This window comes from Tursiops truncatus, chromosome 15 (assembly GCF_011762595.2).
Source record: "Tursiops truncatus isolate mTurTru1 chromosome 15, mTurTru1.mat.Y, whole genome shotgun sequence".
NCBI classification, from domain to species: Eukaryota; Metazoa; Chordata; class Mammalia; order Artiodactyla; family Delphinidae; genus Tursiops; species Tursiops truncatus.
In genome coordinates this window covers 38742832-38764751 of record NC_047048.1, presented here as the reverse complement: position 1 = coordinate 38764751, position 21920 = coordinate 38742832, and the positions used below count along the sequence as shown (strand labels likewise).

Genomic DNA, 21920 nt, shown 5'->3' with positions numbered 1-21920 from the left:
ATCAGATGCTATTCATTTCTTTCAACACCCACAATTTACTTTTAAGTTTGTCAAAGCCTAGCTTTGTTATTTCCATAATACAAATTAAAATGAAACATAGTGGCCAAAAAAAAAATTCCTTCATATTATGTAATTGAGAATTGGCCAATTTATCAAATCTTTAAGAATTTTTTCTTTGGTTCAAATAATCTATTATGCCAATGTCCTGATGGAGTTCTGCTTGTATCTCCTACTCTGGAAAGGTTTTCAGAAGCCATGAGAGTCAGGATAATATTATAATAAGGACAACTTTTCTGAGTTATTGTACAAAGAAGAGATTGGTTACAAACATGCACAAGTATCAGCAAGAACTTACCTGAATACACCTCACAATTTACCCAGAGGTGCCATTTGATTTTGCATCCACGGTTAAGAACCCCTAATATAAGGAGGGGTCCTGAATGTCATGTTGCAATTACGAAAAAGAATTGCTTAAGTAATCAGAAAAGAAAATGGTATTGTTAAAAAGTTCTGGCATTGAGAGCTTGACTGAAAGAGAGAGAAGAGACAAAGCCAGGGGTCCTTGGGCTCTCCGACTAGTCCAAGTTTAACAAGCTCCCTTGGGCTTCCTTCACAATTCCCAGTGGAAGCAGTCAAAAGAAAGGCATGCCTCTCCTGTCCTCCTGACCCTCCATTTACTCACAAAACAACGGGCTTTAACAATCACGAAACAAAAACCACATTGCCCAATGTAACCTTCCAACCCCCAGAGCTGTATGGGCCGCTAATCCAGCGCACAAAAGCAGGCCGACCGCTCTTTTGTTCTGCCCGAGGCTGGGCGCAGCGCTGAGCAACAGCTGATCGGCTCTGGAACGTCCCAGCGGCGTGCCAGGGGCCTCCGATGTTTATTTAGCGCGCTGCTGTCTCGACGAGGGGCCTCTGGGAGCCGGCTGCACGCTCGCCCGCAGAGGAGTCATGTACCGGCGCAGCTACGTCTTCCAGGCCCGCAAGGAGCAGTACGAGCGCGCCGAGGAGGCGCCGCACCCCGTCGAGCCGGACAGCCTGGTGGAGAGCCGGGCGGCTGCGCCGAGCCTGGCGCAGCTGCAGGGGCTCGGCGAGCGCGTGGCCGCCCACGTCCAGCGGGCCCGGGCGCTCGAGCAGCGCCACGCCGTCCTGCGGAGGCAGCTGGACGCCTTCCAGCGCCTGGACGAGCTGGCCGGCCCCGAGGATGCCCTCGCACGCCACGTCGAGGGCAACCGCCAGCGCGCCCGGGATTTGGCCGCCGAGCGCACCCGGTTGGAGCGCCAGGGAGCAGAGGCGCAGCGCGCCCTCTGCGAGTTCCGAAGCAAGTAAGCGCAGCCGTGGGAGTAAAGAGGCAGCGCGGGCCGGGAGAGCGCTGCCCCCGGAGGTGGGAGGGCCGTCTCGGGCCCAGGCGACCGGTGACTTCATCCCGGCAGAGGCACGCACGTGCTGCATCTCCCTAAGATAGGACTAGCTTCCATTTTGGTGGCACGTCACGGTTTGCATGAAATCGTGTAATTTGCTGTTAATGTCTTTTAGAGTCTAGATCTAAGTTACATGCAATGAAATGCACAGATTTTAAGTGTGTAGCTCAGTGAGCTTGACGAATGTATTAACAGATACCCACGTAACTACTAAAACAAGCCAGATATTCCTCTACCCCAGAAAGTTACCTTCTGCCCTTTCCCAGCCTTTGGTTCCCTCTCCCCAGTCCCCCCAAGCAGAGGCACCCAGCGTTCTGATTTCTGTCACCATAGATTACTATTGCCTGTTCTGGAATCTTCTAGACATATTCTTATGTGTCTGGCTCCTGCTCAGCACAGTGTTTTTGAGATGTGTCGATGTTATTTAATCCTCACAGCCTCATCCTGTTATAGACGGTACTGCACCCAGTTTACAGATGAGGAGACTGAGGTTCAGACAATGTAGAGATTGGGGGCAAGGTCACTCAGTTGGTGGATCGCTGCACTGGGACTGGAATTCAAGTCTTGAGCATGCTAAGTCTAACGGCCTTCACTGCATCACAGCGGACACCTGGACATTGCTTCAGCGTGTGCCTGCTAGTGTCTGGCCCCTCAAAGTGTGATCCATGGACCAGCAGCATTGCCATCACCCAGGATCTTGTTAAAAACGGAGACTCTTGGGCCCACCCCAGAGCTCCTGAATCAGACTCTGAAAAAGACCCCCAGGTGATTCGTCGTTTAAGTTAACGACCTTGCAGTTTCAGAGGTCCTGCTCCGGGCAATGTCCCCCCTTTTGACAGACTGAATAATGTGTGAAAATCACCCAAAAAGCTATTCAAAGAAAAAAGATGCGCAGCAATTTGTCAGCATCTTTCCAGGTGATAAATGGGTGTGCGCTTTGATTCAGCTGGGCACTTCAGGGAATTTACCCTCTGATACTCACTCCAGGAGGTGTCAAAGGGCATGTCCACCAGGATATCCACTGCAGCGTGATCTGCAATAGCAAAGGCCTGGGACCAACCTGAAGGCCTGTTAATAGGAGTCAGGTTATAAAATTGTAATTCATTCATGCAATGGAATACTGTGCAATTGTGAAAAAAAGTAGCGTGTTATCATCTCTTTTAAGAAGACGGGGGTCAGAGTAGAGAGTTTTTGCTTGCATAAGAAAAAAGACGACACAAGCACACACACAAAAACCTCGTAACACTGGTTACCTATGGGAATAAGGAAGTAGGAGCAGAGGTGAGAGGGAGACTTTTACCTTTTTCTGTCATTTAAAAAAGTCTCTAACCATGTAAGAGATTTATCTGTTTAAAAATTATATAAATTAATTAAAAAATACAGATGTGCAGGCCCCATCCTGGACCTCAAGTGGGGCCCGGGTTTTTTATATTTAATGAGCTCCACTGGTGATTGCAGTGAACAGCCAGGTTTGAGGACCTCTGGTCTAGGGTAGCCAGAGGGTTTTCTTCAAAAGTGCGTTGTGTTTGAGTTCCGCATTCTCAACCCCAGTCGTGGGCAGGATATTCAGCATTGGGTACTGAGCATATTTATCAGATCATGAGCACCGATTCCATTCCCATCAGTCCTTCTGTTTTTCTTTTCTTTTCTTTTTTTTTTTGGCCAAATTGCACATGTGGGATCTTATTTCCCCGACCAGGGATCAAACCCGTGCCCCCTGCAGTGGAAGCATGGCGTCCTAACCACTGGACCGCCAGGGAAATCCCTGTTTCTGGTTTTGATCCACAGAAATAGGTTTGCAGCTGGAAGAATGCACCTGAAAATCCCTGTGGCCTTTCAAGGGAAAACTGAGGCTTGCAGAGGGCCTGTGGGTGGCAGGACTTGAACTTGGGTTTTTCACCCTAGGCCCATACCCTTTCCAGAACACTGTGTCTTAGAGAGAAGCTGTCCTTGGACTCCTGTGGAGTGAGGCCCAAACGTAGGACTTCATTCATACTAAGCTATGTTCCCTAAAGAGAATGGAAGTGAATGCTGGTTGACACCCAGGGCAGTTCCATGGGTCATCAGAGTACCTCCGATCCCCAAATGGCCTTTACCTGGTCCTTGGGCCACAGTCAGCTGTGATATGGCTGGGCCGGCATGACTCCCAGGAGCCCTCGTTGGAGGAGTGGCCATGATGAGTCCTCCTGATTTCACTTGGCTCTGAGTTGTATGTCCATCGTGGAGCCGACCCTTCAGGCGCTGTGATTTATTTGATAATTCTCTTTAATTTATTCCCTCCCATTGCCCCCTTGGAGAAGTTTTGATGTTTTAACTTGAGTAGTGGGACTTGAAAATCATTATAAAAATCAGACCCATCTACATGCATGGGTACACACACCGAGATTGGTTTAATTCCAGAGGTGAGGTGATGATTAGCCAGAACCAGGTGAAATTAATGCAGAAATAGGAAGGTGCATGCAGCCTTGTTAGGTATGTTCTTTACCTGGGTAGTTGAATGATTTCAAAATCAGGTCTTCAGAACATCAAACAAAGGCTAAATAAAATAAAAACTAAATAAAATAAAAACAAAACTACCAAAATACAATGATGAATAGAGTCAATTATCCAAATCGCTGAAAACCAAAAATAATCCTGTAAAACAATCAGGTAATTGAAGCCAAAGTGGTTTTTTCCACTTTATGAATTCACTTTTATATTCACTTCTATGAATATATCATGAATTCTTACAATGAACTCTTTATAATGAAATCACTCATCTGTAATAAAATATCTAGGCTTGTCTAAGCATGAAAATCGCATTAATATGTTGTTTATTAAATATGTTTTTAAGCTACAGAAATTCTTGATGTTTCTAGCAGGAAGAAGCGATGAGAAAATTAGATTTTGTTAACAGTTTTATTCTTAAAGCTAATTAAACATTAAAAAACATCATTTCTGGCTCCATTAGAGGCACACAGAAAAGAAACTGTTAAATGTGACATCTTGGTGTGAAAGGTAAAACTGATGCAAATATATTTTGCTTACTGGTTATAGCTGAGCTGCTTAGGTGGCTCTAGAACTGGAAACACTTAGAACAGTGTTCCTATACCTCATGTTCTTCCCTGAAGTCAAGACTTTTCATTCTGAGGCACGATTTCCCAGCACCTGTCACAGTATAAAGTCCTTGACTTGACCCATGGCATGGGTGTACAGGGACACAGAAGGCGATGCTTTGTGGCATCCCTGTTTCAGGTGCAGGAGGAAGGGATGCAGAAAGACACACCTGCACCATCTCGTACCGCAGATACCTGGAAGGGGCCACAGACATGCTTACATCCCATTGGTCAGGACCACACTGAGCTGCAAGGAAGGCTGGGAAATGCAGTCTCCCTTCTAGGCAGCCCTGTGGCCACCAAACATGATGGGCTCTAAGTCCTGTTAGAATGGATATTGGGGACAGCTTGCAGGGAACGAGGTCGGGGGTCATTTGGGAAGGGGCTTTCTCTTTTTCTTCAGGGGGTGAAATTCCCCCCTAGAAGGAAACTCGTTTTGACCGGAATGATTTCTGGGGTCTCTCTGCTTCCTTGATCTTTACCATTTTTTTAGAAGTCCAGGGAAGAAGTCGACTAGGAGGAAAAAAATACACCTGCTCCTAGTATCTGCTGCTTTATTAGTCTTGTGTATGTTTAACTTTGAGGGTGTCCCTGCTCTACCCAGGCAGCATGGTGTGGCTGTCAGGACACAGTTTTGTTGTCAGACTCACATCTGAGTCCTGCACCCCTCTCTTAGTTTGGAGTTCTTGAAGCCGAGCCTGAGAAAGTCGCTTATTTGGGAGGTGGCATCAGGGAGCGCCAGCTGCGGAGTGAGGAGGTTATAGGCAGGAAGGGAAAGGAGCCAACACTGAGTGCGTCACCCGGCAAGTTACCTGCATGGCCACTGGAGGCCACCTGCAGGGTGGAGAGCACACCTCAGTGATCCCAGCTGAGGGCCAGGGAGCCAGGGTGTGTACGTACCCACTCGCCCTGTCAGAGCTTGCAGGCTGCTCCCAGGGGCACTGACTCTCTGACCCGTCCAGCCTGCCCTGCCTGCCAGCCCACAGGAGGCCCCTGGTGTGCAGGGCAAGGCCGCACAGATGCGGGTGAAGTGCCAGGAGCACCTGCGGAGGCCTCGGGCCAGTTTCTCAACCTCGGTTTCCTCGTCTTTCCCGAGGGGGTAACAGGAACTGCTGTATTCCAGGATTTTGTGAGGATTAAATGGCGTAACCCAGAAAAGCTGACACGTGATGATAAATACAATAGCATAGGGTATCCGGACCAGGTCAGGTTAGTGTTGTTTGATGTAACAGATCGTTAGTACAGCCTCCCAGTCTCTGTGCTGCCACTGCACTTGGGGTACAGGTGTGCTGGGATCTGATTCCTGCGTCTTCGAGTGGCTGGGAGGGGGCACTGGGGGGCTGGGGCTGGGACTCCGGGCCGGGAGACTCCTGTCCATCTATGGGGCCACTGGCGGCACTTCCTGCATGTGCAGGGATGTGCAGAAGGTTGGGAAGGAGTGGGCTCCAACATGCAGCCTCAGCTCCTGCTTCCCTTAATGAGAGGGGGTAGGACTCAGGTTAATTGAATGCTGATTGTGTGACCACACGTACCGGATCACAGAAGCTGCCCAACTCTCCCTTCTGTGTCCCATCTGCAGGTATGAAAATGAGTGTGAGTGTCAGCTGCTGCTGAAAGACATGCTCAAACGGCTAAACAAGGTGAGCTGAGCCCGTCCTTGGGTTTGAGTAGATTCACGGCAAGACGGAGCTAAACGGCTGAACGGTTGTTTCGCGCGCTTCCTCTTTGTGTTCTTCCAGGATTCCCCTATTTCTTTTGCTGTCATTCTCCTTCTTTCTTAAAAAATTTATTTTAATGAGGTATAGTTGACTTACAATGTTGTGTTAATTTCTGCTGTACGGCAAAGTGACTCAGTTATGCACATAGATACATTCTTTTTCATATTCTTTTCCATTATGGTTTATCACAGGATACTGAATATAGTTCCCTGTGCTCTACAGTAGGATCTTGTTGTTTATCCATCCTATATACACTAGTTTGCATCTGCTGACCCCAAACTCCCACTGCATCCCTCCCCCACCACCTCCCTCCCCCTTGGCAACCACAAGTCTGTTCTCTATGTCTGTGTGTCACTCTCCTTCTTGACTTTGTAATTTCAACTAAATCTTTGTGAGTGAATGCACACACCCACACACACTCCTCTACCACAAGCTAAATGAGCTCGTGAGAGATCCCTAGACGGTTAAGCTCATTGGTTTGCTTGGCTATCAAAATGGGCCAGCGTTACAGGGACTGGCTGTTGTCTGCACCTAACTTAGGAGGGAACCTGCTCCGGACGGTGGTTATCTGGAGGCAATGCTACCTTATCCTGTTGGCTAAAAGTCTTGAGATTACTCCTCCCCAGGGAAAGTCTCAAGAGAATAGAGGACGAAATTTCCTTTTACCCTCAAGCTCCTCACACTTGAAGCATGAACAGTCGCCATGTGCGAGGCACCAGGATTCTTAGCTTCTTGCTGGAGACCTTCCTGCAGAGGTTGGGTGGAGTTGTTCTTTGCAGGGGCAGTTTCCTTCTTTGGATCCTCCATCACCATCCTAACTGATTGGATTTTCTGCTGTAGCCAGGAGAACTTGACTACCAGATAGCAGAATAACTGTGGACCACAGAGGTTGGACGAAACCAGGGATGGCAAAGAGCTGTAAGCATTATCCTTTTCTGATTATTTCAGAGCTCAGATATCAGAGGGGAAGGACCTATGGGAACTGGTTATTTAAAGGGTTGCTTGTTCAGGGTACCTGGCTGCCTTCCCCCTTCCCCGTTCCCCACCCCTAACCTCATTGCTGATAAAATCGATCACCCTTCCCTGCTGCGCCCAGATGTGGCCTTAAGATTCTTCTCCACCTGGTTGCCGTATGATCCAGCAATCCCACTCCTGGTCATACATCCGGACAAAACTCTAATTCAAAAAGATACATGCACCCCAGTGTTCATAGCAGCACTATTTACAATAACCAAGACATGGAAACAACCTAAGTGTCCATCAACAGATGAATGGATAAAGAAGATGTGGTATTTATATACAACAGAATACTACTCAGCTATAAAAAAAATGAAATAATGCCATTTGCAGCAACACGGTTGGACCTAGAGATTATCATACTCAGTGAAGTAAGTCAGAAAGAGAAAGACAAATATCATATGATATTGCTTATATGTGGAATCTAAAGTATGACACAAATGAACCTATCTATGAAACAGAAACAGACGCACAGACATAGAGAACTGACTTGTGGTTGCCAAGGGGGAGGGGGGTGGTGGTGGAGGGATGGATTGGGAGTTTGGGGTTAGCAGATGCAAACTAGTATATATAGGTTGGATAAACAACAAGGTCCTACTGTAGAGCACAGGGAACTGTATTCAATATCCTGTGATAAACCATGAAAGAATGTGAAAAAAAATGTATATATGTGTATAACCGAATCACTTTGCTGTACAGCAGAAATTAATGCAACATTGTAAATGAACTATATTTCAATAAAATAAATGAAAAAAAAATAAGATTCTTCTCCACAGGAAGCCCAGGCAACTTCAGACAGTCAGGGTTAGCTCAGGGTTAGCTCGGAGTGTTTGCCACTAATTTCCTGGCTTCGTCCAACGTCTGTTGTCTAGGATTATTCCGCTAGTCGGTGGGAAAGCCAGAACTACACTCTAGGGACACTGAATATTGCTTTGTGTATGTTACTGACTGTATGATATTTCTGTGACCATCTCTGTGTGAGCATCTAATGTATTGTCCAACTCGGGACACTGTGTGAAGCTGATGCTGTCAGTAATTACGCAGGTCGACTGTTAGAAGCTGGACTGTCTCAGGCCAGTGGAACAGATGGGCACACAGAAGTGAGCACAGAGATGGCGGGGAGGGTGTCCTGCAGCGGAGCCCTAAGCACACAGCTCATGACTGGCCGTGTGCTGAGCTGGGTTTCAAGGACCCAAGGCCTGCTGGAAGTCTGCATGGATTGGGGCCTTATTAGCATTTGCCCTCACTCAGCTCTCAGCTGACACTTGTGGCTCACCCCCATTTGTGTTTTGGTGGCGATTCCAGGCTGGCAGGTGGGGCCGCCGTCTTGTCCATCGGCCGAGGCCTTCAGGAACAGGGGCACCTGACACCCTTCGCCTTTAGGTGCCAGTTCAGCCCCTCCGCAGCACACCTCGTTTTGCTTTGTGACTGTTTGTCCTCCCTGCAAGCAGGGCTCTCTCTGGACTGGGCCCAAAGGTTGTTGCTCACGTGGTACCATCCTGGGCATTCCTTGAAGAAGAGAGAGAAAGAACTTAGTCCTTCTTTTTACCTTTGGCGGCAAGTGACACTGGATTTAAAAACAAGCTCAAATCTTCTGGTTTTTTTTTTCTCTCTCTTATTACAAAAGCAATGCCTATTCCCAGTAGAAAAATAAGACAGTAGAAAGAAAATGAAAAATAGGGGAAAGGCATTCCACCATTTCCCCCCGTCATACTGTGATGTAGCGTGTGGACAATTGGGGTATGAGTCCCGTGAGAATGTTACGAAGGTTCTGGGGAAAGATGGGACCAAGCACGCGGGCGGGCGGGGGCAGCACATCGGCGTGGCTGTTCCCGGGTCCAGGGAAAGACACTTCTCCCCACAAGAACTGTGCCATCCACAACAGGAGGGTAGCCTGCTAGCAAGACCCTTCACGCTGTCGCTCAGTATCCCTCTCTGAGGTTCAGCTTCTTCGTCTGGAAAATGGGAGCAATGCTAGTTCCCACCACCATAGGAGCAGGTGTCCGTCTGCATGCCTGGTGAGAGTTAAATGACATAATAATGCACGTGATCTGCCTGTTACAGTTGTTATTACAGGTCACGCGATGTGATGGACGCCAGCTTAGTTTTCTCGGGAAGTGGCTGCGTACCCCTGGTGGAGTGGGAGTGCGTGGAGGAACACCTTTTTTTTTTTTTTTTTTTTTTTTTGCGGTACGCGGGCCTCTCACTGTTGTGGCCTCTCCCGTTGTGGAGCACAGGCTCCGGACGTGCAGGCTCAGCGGCCACGGCTCACGGGCCCAGCCGCTCTGCGGCATGTGGGATCCTCCCAGACCGGGGCACAAACCCGCGTCCCCTGCATCGGCAGGTGGACTCTCAACCACTGCGCCACCAGGGAAGCCCCTGGAACAGCTTTTTAATAGCTGTGAATTTATTTTTATGACAACCTTTTCTCTATAGCAGGTGACATTAAAAAAAAGTTTCTTTTTAAATGCATGTCAATAAACATGAATCAATTTGAAAAAAATACGGGGTGAGTAATAGTAGAAGATTTTGGATGTAGCAGAAATCACAGGCACAGGATGCAAATACAGTGAATCGGGAGGTCCCTGCACTAGCTCACGGGAGCCTCGGAACAGCCTTTTGGATTTTGTTTATTTTACCCTCAGATAACCCGGTCCGATCGCCCCTCTGTCAGGGGGGAACTCACCCTAGCTGAGGCTAAACGACTTCAGAGACCCACAGCCCACCCGCGGCAGGTGTGGGCAAGAGCCAGGTGCTCTGTGTCCAAGGCTCATTCTTTCCCTCCCAAGGACAGTCAGGGAACCGCTGTCTCTCAGGAGACAGACGCAGAGCCGGAGTCTCTGGGTGAAGGTGGCCACTTCCCATTAGATGTTGGTGCCCTGTCCATCCCCCCAGGCCGCCCTCAATGTCACATAGAGATGCTGAGCCTGCTGGCAGCTTCCTGCATCTGTCTAGCTTGGGAACGTCTGCAGTGGCAGGGGGCACAGTCCAGAAGTGTGGGCATTAGCACCCCAGGGGCGACCCTCAGCCACTGGGGGACAGGAGGGGGTGGCTGAGTCCCTGGCTGGCCCATCCTTCGTCCCGACAGTTCAGAGGTGAGTTTCCCAGTCTCCTGGGGGATCCCCAGCAGGACTGAGCCCATTGCCCACAGTGGAAACCCACTCATTCCACACCTTTATTGGCTTTGTTCTTTTCCCTGTATCACTACCCCACCCCTTCCAGTGCTCCTGGGATTACCTCTCAGATAAGGGACCCTTTCCCAGTCCTTGCCTCGGGGTCTGTTTCTGAAAACTCAAATTAAGACAGCCGCTCAAGGGTCAGCCAGCTGGACCTTCAGGTTCTCTGTCCACTGAGATGGTCACTGGAGAAGAAGGAGGTGAAATGGTACAGTAGAATTCACATCTTGTTGGCTGTCGGTCATATCACTGATTTTAGTTGACAAAGCTTTGAATATCTACAGACATCACATCATCTGGGTTTTGACTGTCAACGCAGCCTAATGTCCGTTTCCTTTGGTCCCTTTGGAAGGGATTGATCCCTGGGTGTGGCCGTGTGAAATGGGGTACACTAGGAATCTCTGACCCAGTCTTTGAGTCTGGCTTGGAAAATATCACAATGTATGGACAGGACTGGTTGCCACCATGTTCATAAAGCTGCCATCTATGTATACTGCCCAGGTAATTAAACCTCCAGAGCAGAGTGCTTGTATTAACAGCCACATAGGTTAAGGCAAGCCGCTCGTTGCTATGCACTTGGAAATGAAATAAATTCCTCAACATACTACTTACATACTCGGGCCAAAGTTATTCAGATTTTCAGCCTTTGGATGTGGTCAGCATTCCTGGTGACTTTTATTTTATCTTTGTCTATTGACATTTTTTTTTGTTTTTTATTCTTAATTTTTTATTGAAGTATAGTTGATTCCCACTATTAGTTTTAGGTGTACAACATAGTGATTCAGTATTTTTACAGATTATACTCCATTAAAAGTTATTAGAACTGATGACTTTTTTTAAAAGAAAGTATTTATTTTGGCTGAGCCAGGTCTTTAGTTGCGGCACGCAGGATCTTTAGTTGCAGCATGTGGGATCTAGTTCCCCGACCAGGGATTGAACCCGGGTCCCCTGCATCGGGAGCACAGAATCTTAACCACTGGACCACCAGGGAAGTCCCTAGAACTGATGACTTTAAAATATTTGGGTTTGGCTAATCTCTAGGACTCATTATGTATATTGCCAATTTGAAAATAATGTAGGTGCTAGTCGAATGCTTTCACTGGAAAACAATTTTAGAAAATACCTAAAGCTGCCGTATGTGCTTTTCCATGTAAGTCGTGTATCTTAAACGTGTCTGGAAAGGAGCAAGAGGCAGGGGAGTTCGGGGGGGGGGGTGAAAGGATGGGGCACGAAGCTTTTGATTTCAGGGCTACAAGCCTTCATACGTCCAGGAATTCCTCTGAGGCTGGAAATGAACTTCTGGAGAAGAGGAGAGCCATCTGGGGAAGAAGAGTGTAGGAGGAGGCTGGCGGTGGGCGGCTGGAAGAACAGAAGGCAGAGGAAGCGTGAGGAAGGATGCAGAGGGTGAGAGTGGAGTCGAGGAAGACAAGGTGGTGGGAAGAGGGAGGGTGGGGAGTGGAGGGACGTGCCCAGCTCCTCCAGGTCAGCGTGCGCCCTGGAAGGAAAGCAGCTCTAACACTTTTGGAAAGGTTTTTGACGTCCAGGATTGAAGTAGGTGTTTTTTTATTTTTTTGCGGTACGCAGGCCTCTCACTGTCGTGGCCTCTCCTGTTGCGGAGCACAGGCTCCAGACGCGCAGGCTCAGCGGCCATGGCTCACGGGCCCAGCCGCTCCGCGACATGTGGGATCTTCCCGGACCGGGGCACGAACCCGTGTCCCCTGCATCAGCAGGCGGACTCTCAACCACTGCGCCACCAGGGAAGCCCAGTAGGTGTTTTTTTTAATCAAACCCTAATTAACTAGAAATCTTAATGAATTTGAATACCCATTCTTTAGCAGTTGTTTTTTTTTTGTTTTGTTTTTGTTTATTTTTTTAGTTGGGCTGGATTTGGGGCTGCGTGTGGATACAGACAGTTGGGTTTTTAATGGATTTCCAGCACCTCTGTGACTGGGTTGGCAAGGCTGATTTTTCAAGGGTATATAGGACTCTAGTTATTTCTTCAGTTACTTTCTCAAAAATCGTCTAGGCTAGCGGTTCTGAAACTTCCTGTGCATCAGAATCACCTGGAGGGCATGTTAAAACACAGATTCCTGGGCCTCCACCCCAGAAATTCTGATCCGGTAGGTCTGGGATCCACCAGATTTTTTACGTTTCTAATCATTTCCAGATGGTGTGGTCCAGGGACCACACTTTGAGAACCACTGGCCTCGATGAAACCATACACAGTATCAGGGCTGGAGTGTTTTCTAAAATTAGAATATTGGCCCAGAGTCTCGATTTGGAAAAATCTAGACGCTTCGGAGGGTGGAGCTTTGGAAAATGCAGCTGACAGCATCCAAAAGCATAATAAAAACACAAGCGTCTACACATTTCTGAGTTCTGGTGCAAACAAAAGAAAACCCTTCCAAACGAATTCTCCCCGGATCAGCAACTGCACATTCCAGCGGCAGCAACTCACTTTTGGGAGTGTCACTGTTTTAAAGGTTGGCTGATGGGACCTAAGAGCGGTTGTTTGGCTTGACCCTGAGAGGGAGGTGGGGGACGAACAGCAAGCACCTTGCAGGACAGGGTCAGGACTCAGCCCTCAACTCCTGACTAGTAGAGGGAAGATCGCATTCCCATTATCTCCAGTTAACCTCTGTTAACTAGCTGAACGGCCCACTGCTGCGATATCTCCCCGTCCGTAAGGTGAGACTCCAGTTTCTGAGCTGCGTTTGTCAGAGTCCTCGGGTTCCATGGATTTGCTGAAGGGCCTCTGAGGGAGGAGGGTTGCCAGCCGATCGGGGTTCCTGTCCCCCGTCCTGTCCTTTGAGAAGCACATCTCTGCTTTCCTTCTGTATGTTGGCTTCCCTGGGATATTTCGTTTGAAGGACGACACATGTGGCTTTAAAAAGTGTGAGGACCAATGACCTTTAGGGTCCCTTCTATTTTTTTTTTAATTACTTAATTTGGTTGCACCGGGTCTTAGTTGCGGCTCGAGGGCTCCTTAGTTGTGGCATGTGAATTCTTAGTTGCGGCATGCATGTGGGATCTAGTTCCCCGACCACGGACCGAACCCGGGCCTCCTGCATTGGGAGCTTGGAGTCTTAACCACTGCGCAACCAGGGAAGTCCCAGGGTCCCTTCTATTTCTAAAATCTTGAGTGTTCGATCCCTTTATAAGTAATAACACAAAAGGTCCTTGAAACCTCACTTTCAGTTCTTCAGCTCCAGTAATTGTGTATCAGTTGTGGGTGAATTTTTGGTAAAAATTAAGATGTTTGAGAATTCCCTGCCCCATTCCATTCTCAGCAATCTTGAGGGGCCGAGGGTGGGGAGAGTAGAAAAGCGTCCCGAAAGTGAAGGTGAAGCTCAGGTCTCCACCCCGCACTGCCTCCTCTCTGACCCGGATTTAGCCACGCCCACTCAGCAGTGTCCCTTCCCCAGAGCTGAGAATCACTTTCGCAAGGAACCACCGTGCCTCAAGGGGGTGGGGCTGATTTTCCTTCCCGTCAGTGTAGTCCTAGTAGGATTGTCCGCAAGACGACAGTCATGTGACCATGTGGGCCAATCGCAGCTCTCTCTCAGAGATGTGACTCCCGGGGGCAGAGATGAATGCCTTTGGAGCTGGGTCATCCCAAGGGCTGTGCCGTGGACCCCAGCTGCTTAGATTGCTGGGACTTCCCTGGTTTCTGTCCTTCCCAAGGCCTGTAAATTACCCAGGATCTATCTGGTTCCTCAGCCCTTTCCCACTGCTGGAAAGACACCCAGGCTTTCTTTCCTTCACCATGTCTGTCATGAAGGGGCTTCCCCAGGCTTATGTGACAGTCCTGAGTAATTCAGAAAGCCATTCACCAGGACCTCCAAGGGGCATCCCACCTTCCCTGGGGCGTTTGCACAAGAGCATCAGTAATGCTCTGCTCTCCCGGGGGCTGGGGGGGTGGGGAGAGTCGGACAGCACAGGTCTTGAAACAAGGGCAATACTGTTGTGTTTTCATTGTACTCTGTGTGACCATCCCTGTGACACAGGATTTGAGGACCCATCATTAAGCCCCCAGGATGGTAAACTCCTGAAGGCAGAGCGTATCAAAAGTCAGCGACTGGTTAACTCATTTATCAAAAGAATGAGCCCAGAAGCTAAAACGCCCAAAGACGGATTTCACATTATTTTAGTTCAGAGCCCTGTACCTGGTGACATGCATCCCTTTTAATAATTTGGTTCATTCTTTTACTTCTGATTTAAAAATAATACTTCAGACCATGGGTGGGTCCCTTAAAGGGTGTGATTTTCACACACGCTGTTGCTTCTCTCGATGGGCAGCGGAGCTTGGACAGCGGAGGCCCAGCTCCAGGGCTGAGAAGTGGGTGGCACCTCGGGGAAAGCATGCAGGAGAGTCCAGGGGCTGCGGGTGAGGAACCGGCTCTGGGTCTTGGGGTCCTTCCCTTCTTCCCTCCCCACCTGTTTGCCCAGCGTTGGCATCCCTGGTATCCATGAAGGGATTTCAGAGTCTTCAGGGGAAAGGATTTGGTAACTGGAAATTAGAGGCTGAAAGGGCTGTGGGATTCACCCTAGAGCAGGAGACACTGAGGAAGACAAGATGGTCCACGTGTCTAAAATCAGTCCTCTAGACCTTCTGTGTCCAGCGCAGGGGCCACTAGCCATGTGAGGCTGGGGAGGGGTCAAAATGCAGAGAGTTCAAATCGATGTGATGTGTTGTGAGTGTGAAATACACACCAGGTTTCAAAGACCTAGGCTGGAAAAAAGGAAAATATCTCATCAATAGCTTTTAAAATGTTGATGACATGATAAAATGATAAGATTTTGGGTATATTGGGTGAAATAAAATATATTGTTAAAATTAATTTCACCTGTTTCTTTTATTTAATGGGGCTACTAAGAAATTTAAAATTATGCCTGAGGGTTGGACAACCCTGTATTAGAATAACATTTAATTTAAAAAATTTTATTATTATTATTATTTTTTTGGCTGCATTGGGTCTTCGTTGCTGTGCGCGGGCTTCAGTAGTTGTGGCGCGTGGGCTCAGTAGTTGTGGCTCGCGGGCTTAGTTGCTCCGCAGCATATGGGATCTTCCCAGACCAGGGATTGAAACTGTGTCCCCTGCATTGTCAGGTGGATTTTTAACCACTGCACCACCAGGGAAGTCCCAACTTATTTAATTTTGGCTTGCATACACCTACACAAAAGGCATGCGTGAAGGTACATCGCTAACGATTGCAAATCGACCCATCTGATCTAGCACAACTCTTAAGTTCTTTAAGATAAACTCTGCAGTTCTCTTGGGTAAATAAAATAGCTTCAGAAGTTTGAGTTGGGTGAGGGTTAGCCGATCCCTGACAATCTTGCTGAAGTTTCAGACCAAATTCACGTGAATGGATATTTATCAAATAAGCCTTTTTTCTGATGCAGTCCCTAAGGTTCATACAGCCTCTTCTCCAGGCTCCATGAAGTCCCAGATCTCTGCTGTTTTAGGTGCTAAGGCAACACTTTGCATGAAAAGCTCATTCAAGGCAGGTGATACAATAGGGTCAGGATTCTGGTATCCTTGCTGTCAGCGTCAGACAATCATATCTCCCTACACCAGCGGTCTTTTACGGAACGATTATAAGGAATCAAGTGCCTTTCCTAAGAGTGCAGGCCTAATGCCTCCCTGGAACCTAAATGCTATTAGTACCAGGATGGCGCGTGTCCCAAAATATCTTGGCCTGTCCACATACCTTGACTGTCTTAACTCTGTTCACGCAGTGGTAGGGAGTATCTTAACTATTTTAGCAAACCACATTTCTACCTTTGTCAGTGAGAGCGCATTGCTAACGTTCATCATGCTTTTTAACAAGTCATTAGGAAGTCAGTAAAAATTCACTTAGCAAGCCCTCAGGTATTGGCAGGTGGGCGTGGCAGAGGGGGCAAGGAACTTGGACCTGTAACATTTCACTGAATCGTTGGAGTATTTAAGTCAGTTCCCGACACCACAGCACTATCTTATGAAGAGCACAAATACTTACTCATACCTATTTGGTTGATCCATACAAGATCAATGAGATATGGGCTTCCCTGGTGGCGCAGTGATTAAGAATCCACCTGCCAGTGCAGGGGACACGGGTCTGAGCCCTGGTCCGGGAAGATCCCACGTGCTGCGGAGCAACTAAGCCCGTGCACCACAACTACTGAGCCTGCGCTCTAGAGCCCAAGAGCCACAACTACTGAAGCCCATGCGCCTAGAGCCCGTGCTCCCAACAAGAGAAGCCCGCACGCAGCAACGAAGACCCAACACAGCCAAAAATAATAAATAAATAAAACAAATAAATTTATTGAAAAAAAGATCAATGAGATAAAAGTTGGTGAATTATCAAAAAGTTTGGTGAGAACATTCAATCTTCTGTCCTAAGTGTTATTTCCAACTTGAAAGGAACAAACACTATTCACCACAGCAATCATGCTAAAACATGAATTTTATGTTGAAGATACATGGCCTCAAGGTGTCAACAGTCCTTGGGAGAAAACTCTTAAAATTAAGGTTTCCTATCCCATAGGTTGTCTTTTCACTTCGTTGATGGTTTCTGTGCACAGGTGTTTTGAGTTTGATGTAGTCTCACTTGTAATTTTTTGATTTCGTTGCCTGTGCTTTAGGTGTCGTGTCCAAAAAAATCATTGCCAACACCCATGTCAGGGAGCTTTTTCCGGTTTTCTTCTTGGAGTTTTTGTTTCCGTATTAAATTATTTAAATCTTTCATCCATTTAGAGTTCATTCTTGCGAATGGTAAGATAAGACTCTAGCTTCATTCTATTGTATTTGTTTATTTTTAATTTTTATTGGAGTATGGTTAATTTACAGTGTTGTGTTAGTCTAGCTTCATTCTAAAATAAAGGTTTCAGTGTTAAGGGAAAACTGTTTCTTAGTCTTAGAAACTCAACTCACTGATGATAGGATATAGAACAAATACAGATGTAACTTAAATTTTAAGGTTATCGGTGTATAAATGTACTCTTTCTCCCTGATCTTTCTAGATCAAGGCTTCTCAACTCTGGCACTACTGACACTTCGGACTGGAGAATTCTTTCTTGTGTGGGGTTGTCCTAAGTATTGTAGGATATTAACAGCATCGGTGGCTGCTACCCACTAGATGCCGGTAGTAACACCCCCACCTCCCGCCCGCCCCTGCACCCCCCCACCCCCACCAAGTGGTGACAATTTAGAAAGCCTCGAGATTGTGCCAAATGTCCCCTTGGGGGCAAAATCACTCTCAGCTGAGAACTACTATTCTAGACCAGGTCCAATGGGCTAACCCAGTGCTTGGCTAGAAATGCAGAATCTCAGACGCCCTCCCAGACCCACCAAACAAGTCTGCATTTTGGTAAGACCCGGCCGATGTCACACCCACGCCCGTGCTCTCCGCCCCCCGCCCCCCGCGGCCCCTCAGAGTCGATGCCTCTCATTGCAGGAGGCAGATGAAGCCCTGCTGAGTAACCTGCGCCTTCAGATCGAAGCCCAGTTTCTGCAGGATGACATCAGTGCGGCCAAGGACAGGTACAAAAAGGTAACCATGACCCTTCTGTAGCCCTTCCCCCCAAAAAACCAGTTCAGGGCACTCGTGGCTGAAAAAATGGGGTGGCTGGAGTGGGCTGCCCTGTGTGCAATGCCCCGAACCAAGCGGGGCTGGGCTGGTCGCTGGACGGCACCTAGTGAGCCAGACCTGCGGGGCTGTGGGAGGGGTGGCAGTGTGTGTGTGGTGTGTGTGTGTGTGTATGTGTGGGGGGGCGGTGTGTGTGTGTGTGTATGTGTATGTGGGGGGGCGGTGTGTGTGTGTGTGTGTATATGTGGGGGGGGCGGTGTGTGTGTGTGTGTGGGGGGGGGGTTATGGGTCGGGGGGAGCCAGTATCTGTGCAGGACGTCACAGTCCACAGAGTAATTGCACACAGATCCGTCTTGATTAAGCTGTAGCCTGTTGACTGGTTCAGCTCAGAAAATGGAGAAAATGCAAAAATCATAATTTTTTAGCGCTGTCTCTGAGGGAACACATGGCATGCAGGGGCCTCCTCGCATGTAGCGCTGTGCTCTGCCCCCACCCCTGCCAGCTTCTCACAGGCCTCACGTTGGGGGGGCCTTGGTGTTCTGGAAATGTCCAGTCCTGGAGCTGTGTAACCAAGGGCCAGTGGCCTAACCTCTCTGAGCTTCTTCATCTTCGAAATGCAAACGCCAGACTCTCCTTCCTGCACAGCCATGTCATCTGAGCATAGACACCTGTGGGCCTTGCCATGACCCTCAGCCCTCGGGGCTGACCTCTCCAGGGAGCCTGGCCTCCCTCCAGCTGCAGTATCTGTGTCTCTGCCTCAGGACGGATGTGCACCAGGCAGCGGAGGGCAGGTCTGCCTCACAGGAAGTGTTGGGGAGTTAATGCTGAGGGAGCAGCCTCAGCCAGGGACGGATGGAGTTGGTGGACACGTACCCCAGCTCCCTCTGCACCGGCTCCCAGAGAGCCCGCTAGGACTGGTGCCCACAGGGGTAATTCACCTGAAAACACAGTGTCTCACCTCCCCGCCCCACTGCTCATGTTTCCTGACATCTTTGCCCAAGCAAACTATTTGCACCCAGATCCTTCCCCCAGGGTCTGTATCTTACTCAGCTGGGGCTGCTATGACGAAGTACCACAGACTGGGTGGCTTATGAGCAACAGAAATTCATTCCTCTCAGTTCTGGAGCCTGGAGCACCGAGATCAGCCTGCCGGCAGGGTTGGGTTCTGGTGAGGACCCTCTTCCTGGCTTGCAGACCGCTGCCTTTTTGCCGTGCACTCACCTGGCCTTTCCTAGATCCGTATCCATAGAGAGAGTGACTGCCTTTCTTATCAGGGCACTAATCCCACCCTGGGGGCCCCACCTTCATCTAAATCTAATTGTTCCCCAAAGGTCCCACCTCCAAATACCATCCTGCTGGGGGTTAGGGCTTCAGCACATGAATTTTGGAGGGACACAACTTTCGATCTATAACTGTCTGCTTCTGGGGAAAGTCACACTGAGGCAACGTGAAGTAATATGGGTGAAGCACCTGGTACAACCTGGAACTTGGCAAGTGCTCAGGCAGCATCAGAGTCCCTTCCTGTCTCTGTGGGTGCCTGCTGCATTGTCTCACTGAATCCCAAAAAACAGCCTCAAGAGACAGTGTCCTAGGTTCCCTGTCAGCAGAGCCTGAGGTGCCTATAGGTGGGATGGGGGTTAGGAAGACGCAGGGGAAGGGGCTGAGCTGGAGTCCAGGCTCAGCCTGATCCCATGGGGGCTCTGGAGCGTGAATCACACCACAAGCTTGGTCCCACCTTGAGGCAAGAAGGTTGGTCTTGTGTCCTGAGCCAGGAGTCATTGGTCTGGGTGGGGGATGGTGTGGCATTGGGGGCAGTTGCATAGCTTCCTGGCAGGATGACCACTGTGTGGCCGAGGGCAGTTCTGCAGAGGGGGCAGCTGTGCTACGTCGGCAGCTCTCGTGCATGGAGCAGGCCCAGGTGATCTGCTGGTGAAAGGGACCAGGCATTGCCTTCAGGTTGTTAATCCCTCTTCTGTGGAAGAATCGGAGGTTTAGGCGGTTTGAATACCTTGCCTGAGGCCACGTGCAGCTAGTGAGTGAGGCAGTCCCCGCCGGACTGGCCACAGCCTGTCCTCTGAAGCACCGCCTGTGCTGCAGTCAGCAAGGTCCTTTGTGCCCTCCGGGATCTCTTTGTCCCCCATCCCTGCTTTTCTGATAACCCTGCATCCAGGGCGCTATGGAGACAGCGGCAAGGCAGCCACGGGACTGAAGGGAAGGTGACATGAACTAAGCCTCGGTTTATTCATCGAGCCCAGTGTTCTCATGCAGATTAAAGGAGGCATAAAGCGGCCTCTGCACCCATCACCGTCTGTCCTATTTGCGGCGGTGGGACACGTGAAGGCATTCATCCTGCAGGTCACCTGGTACTGGAGGGGAAAATGTGGGGAGCTCAAGTTCTCATGAGAACGCTTTCCTCCCCCAACAGAACCTTCTGGAGATTCAGACCTACGTCAGCATCCTGCAGCAGATCATCCAGACCACCCCGCAAGCAGCCGCCGTAACCAGTGGCACGAGGGAGGTAAGAACGGGAGCCCAGGCGGCTGCAAAACCGCATGTGGGGATTTGTCCTGCAGCCCCGGGAGCCCAGAGACCCAGGGAGAGGCGTCAGGTCACCCCACTGCGGGTTCACATTCGAAGTCCACTCTTCTGCTCTTTCACTCAGACGGTGAACGTGGGTATTTAGACATCTGAGGACATAAACTGTGCCCCTGACCATCTTCTTAGGTATTTCCTCTTGAGGATTACGGGCTGTCCTTCCTTGTCTAGTTTATAAGAAACTTCCAGACTGTTTCCCAAGCACTGTAGCACTGCTGCATCCCCACTGGCAACGGATGGAAGTTTCTGTCGCTTTGCTTCCTTGTCAACGCTGGGTATGTCGGGTTTTTACTTTGGTTTTGCCGTTTGCTACTCTAATAGGTATGTTGTGTATCTCGCTGTGCTTTTAACTTGCATCCCCTCACGCCTTAATGATGTTGAGCATCTTTTCATGTGCTTATTTGCCATTTGTATAGCTTCTTTGTTGGACTATCTACCCAAGACTTTTGCCCATATTTTTTTATTGGGTTGTTTGTTTTCTTATTCCCCTTATCAATTTGACCATAATTTTGAATACAGAGAACCTCAGACAATTAGTGACTCTATTTTCAAGGTCAGGCTCTGCTAGTCTGGGGCATGAAAACTCTTGGGAAAGGATAGAGGTGATTGAAGCCGATTTTTAAAAAACTGGGATTTGGATGTAAAACCTTATTCCCAATATGTTCCAAATCCCTTCCTCACTTAGCTCGCTAGCAGGGCAACACGATATTGATGTATCTTTTCCCCTAATGTGGTTTATAGGATTTTGTGACGCATGATAGGATATTATAAAAATAAACTGAAAAGGATGCATATTAAAACAAAAATGTCATGTGTCCTTTCTTCAGAGGAATGTTACGCTGGGACAGGGTTTTGAAGATTGTTCAACTGAGAAGACTCTGGGTTTTTCTGCAAGGATGACTTAGGACAGAAGTCTACCCAGGCCCACACCCTGGAGAACCAGTGGGCTAGGGTGTTTGTTTGAACCTAATTTTTTATATCAAAGCTAAAGAAACCCCCAAATTTGCTTTCAGAGACACTTTTGAACCCTGCCAAGTAACATCTAAGAGTCAGGAGAGTTACTTTTTTTGGCCTTGACGGGGATATTCTTGTCCACGTTGCCCACCAATGACCCCAACTGAACTGGGGTTGCCACTAAGGCCTAAGAAACAGCTCCTCCTAAAGCATAATTTTCTTTGTCAGAGACTTCTTTCCAGACACTTTAGTTCTGTTTTGCAGACATTTTTCCTTTAGTTCATAGGTGTTTTACATCAGAGCATACTTTTAAAATCACATCATCTGTTCCCTTGTAACCCTGCTCTTCTGAGTTGTACGAATGTAGAG

The 21920-nt window shown here is 48.6% G+C and overlaps 1 protein-coding gene across 1 annotated transcript in view; it reads left to right on the top strand.

Moving 5' to 3' along the window:
- The first annotated feature begins 880 nt into the window (after positions 1 to 880).
- BFSP1 (beaded filament structural protein 1) overlaps positions 881 to 21920 on the top strand; it is a 37591-nt gene continuing 16551 nt past the window's right edge. Inside the window, exons 1-4 of the mRNA XM_073792581.1 lie at positions 881 to 1328; positions 6099 to 6159; positions 17871 to 17966; positions 20428 to 20520. Coding sequence (XP_073648682.1) covers positions 955 to 1328; positions 6099 to 6159; positions 17871 to 17966; positions 20428 to 20520 — 624 coding nt within the window. The 5' untranslated portion in view covers positions 881 to 954. The remainder of the gene's footprint in view (positions 1329 to 6098; positions 6160 to 17870; positions 17967 to 20427; positions 20521 to 21920) is intronic.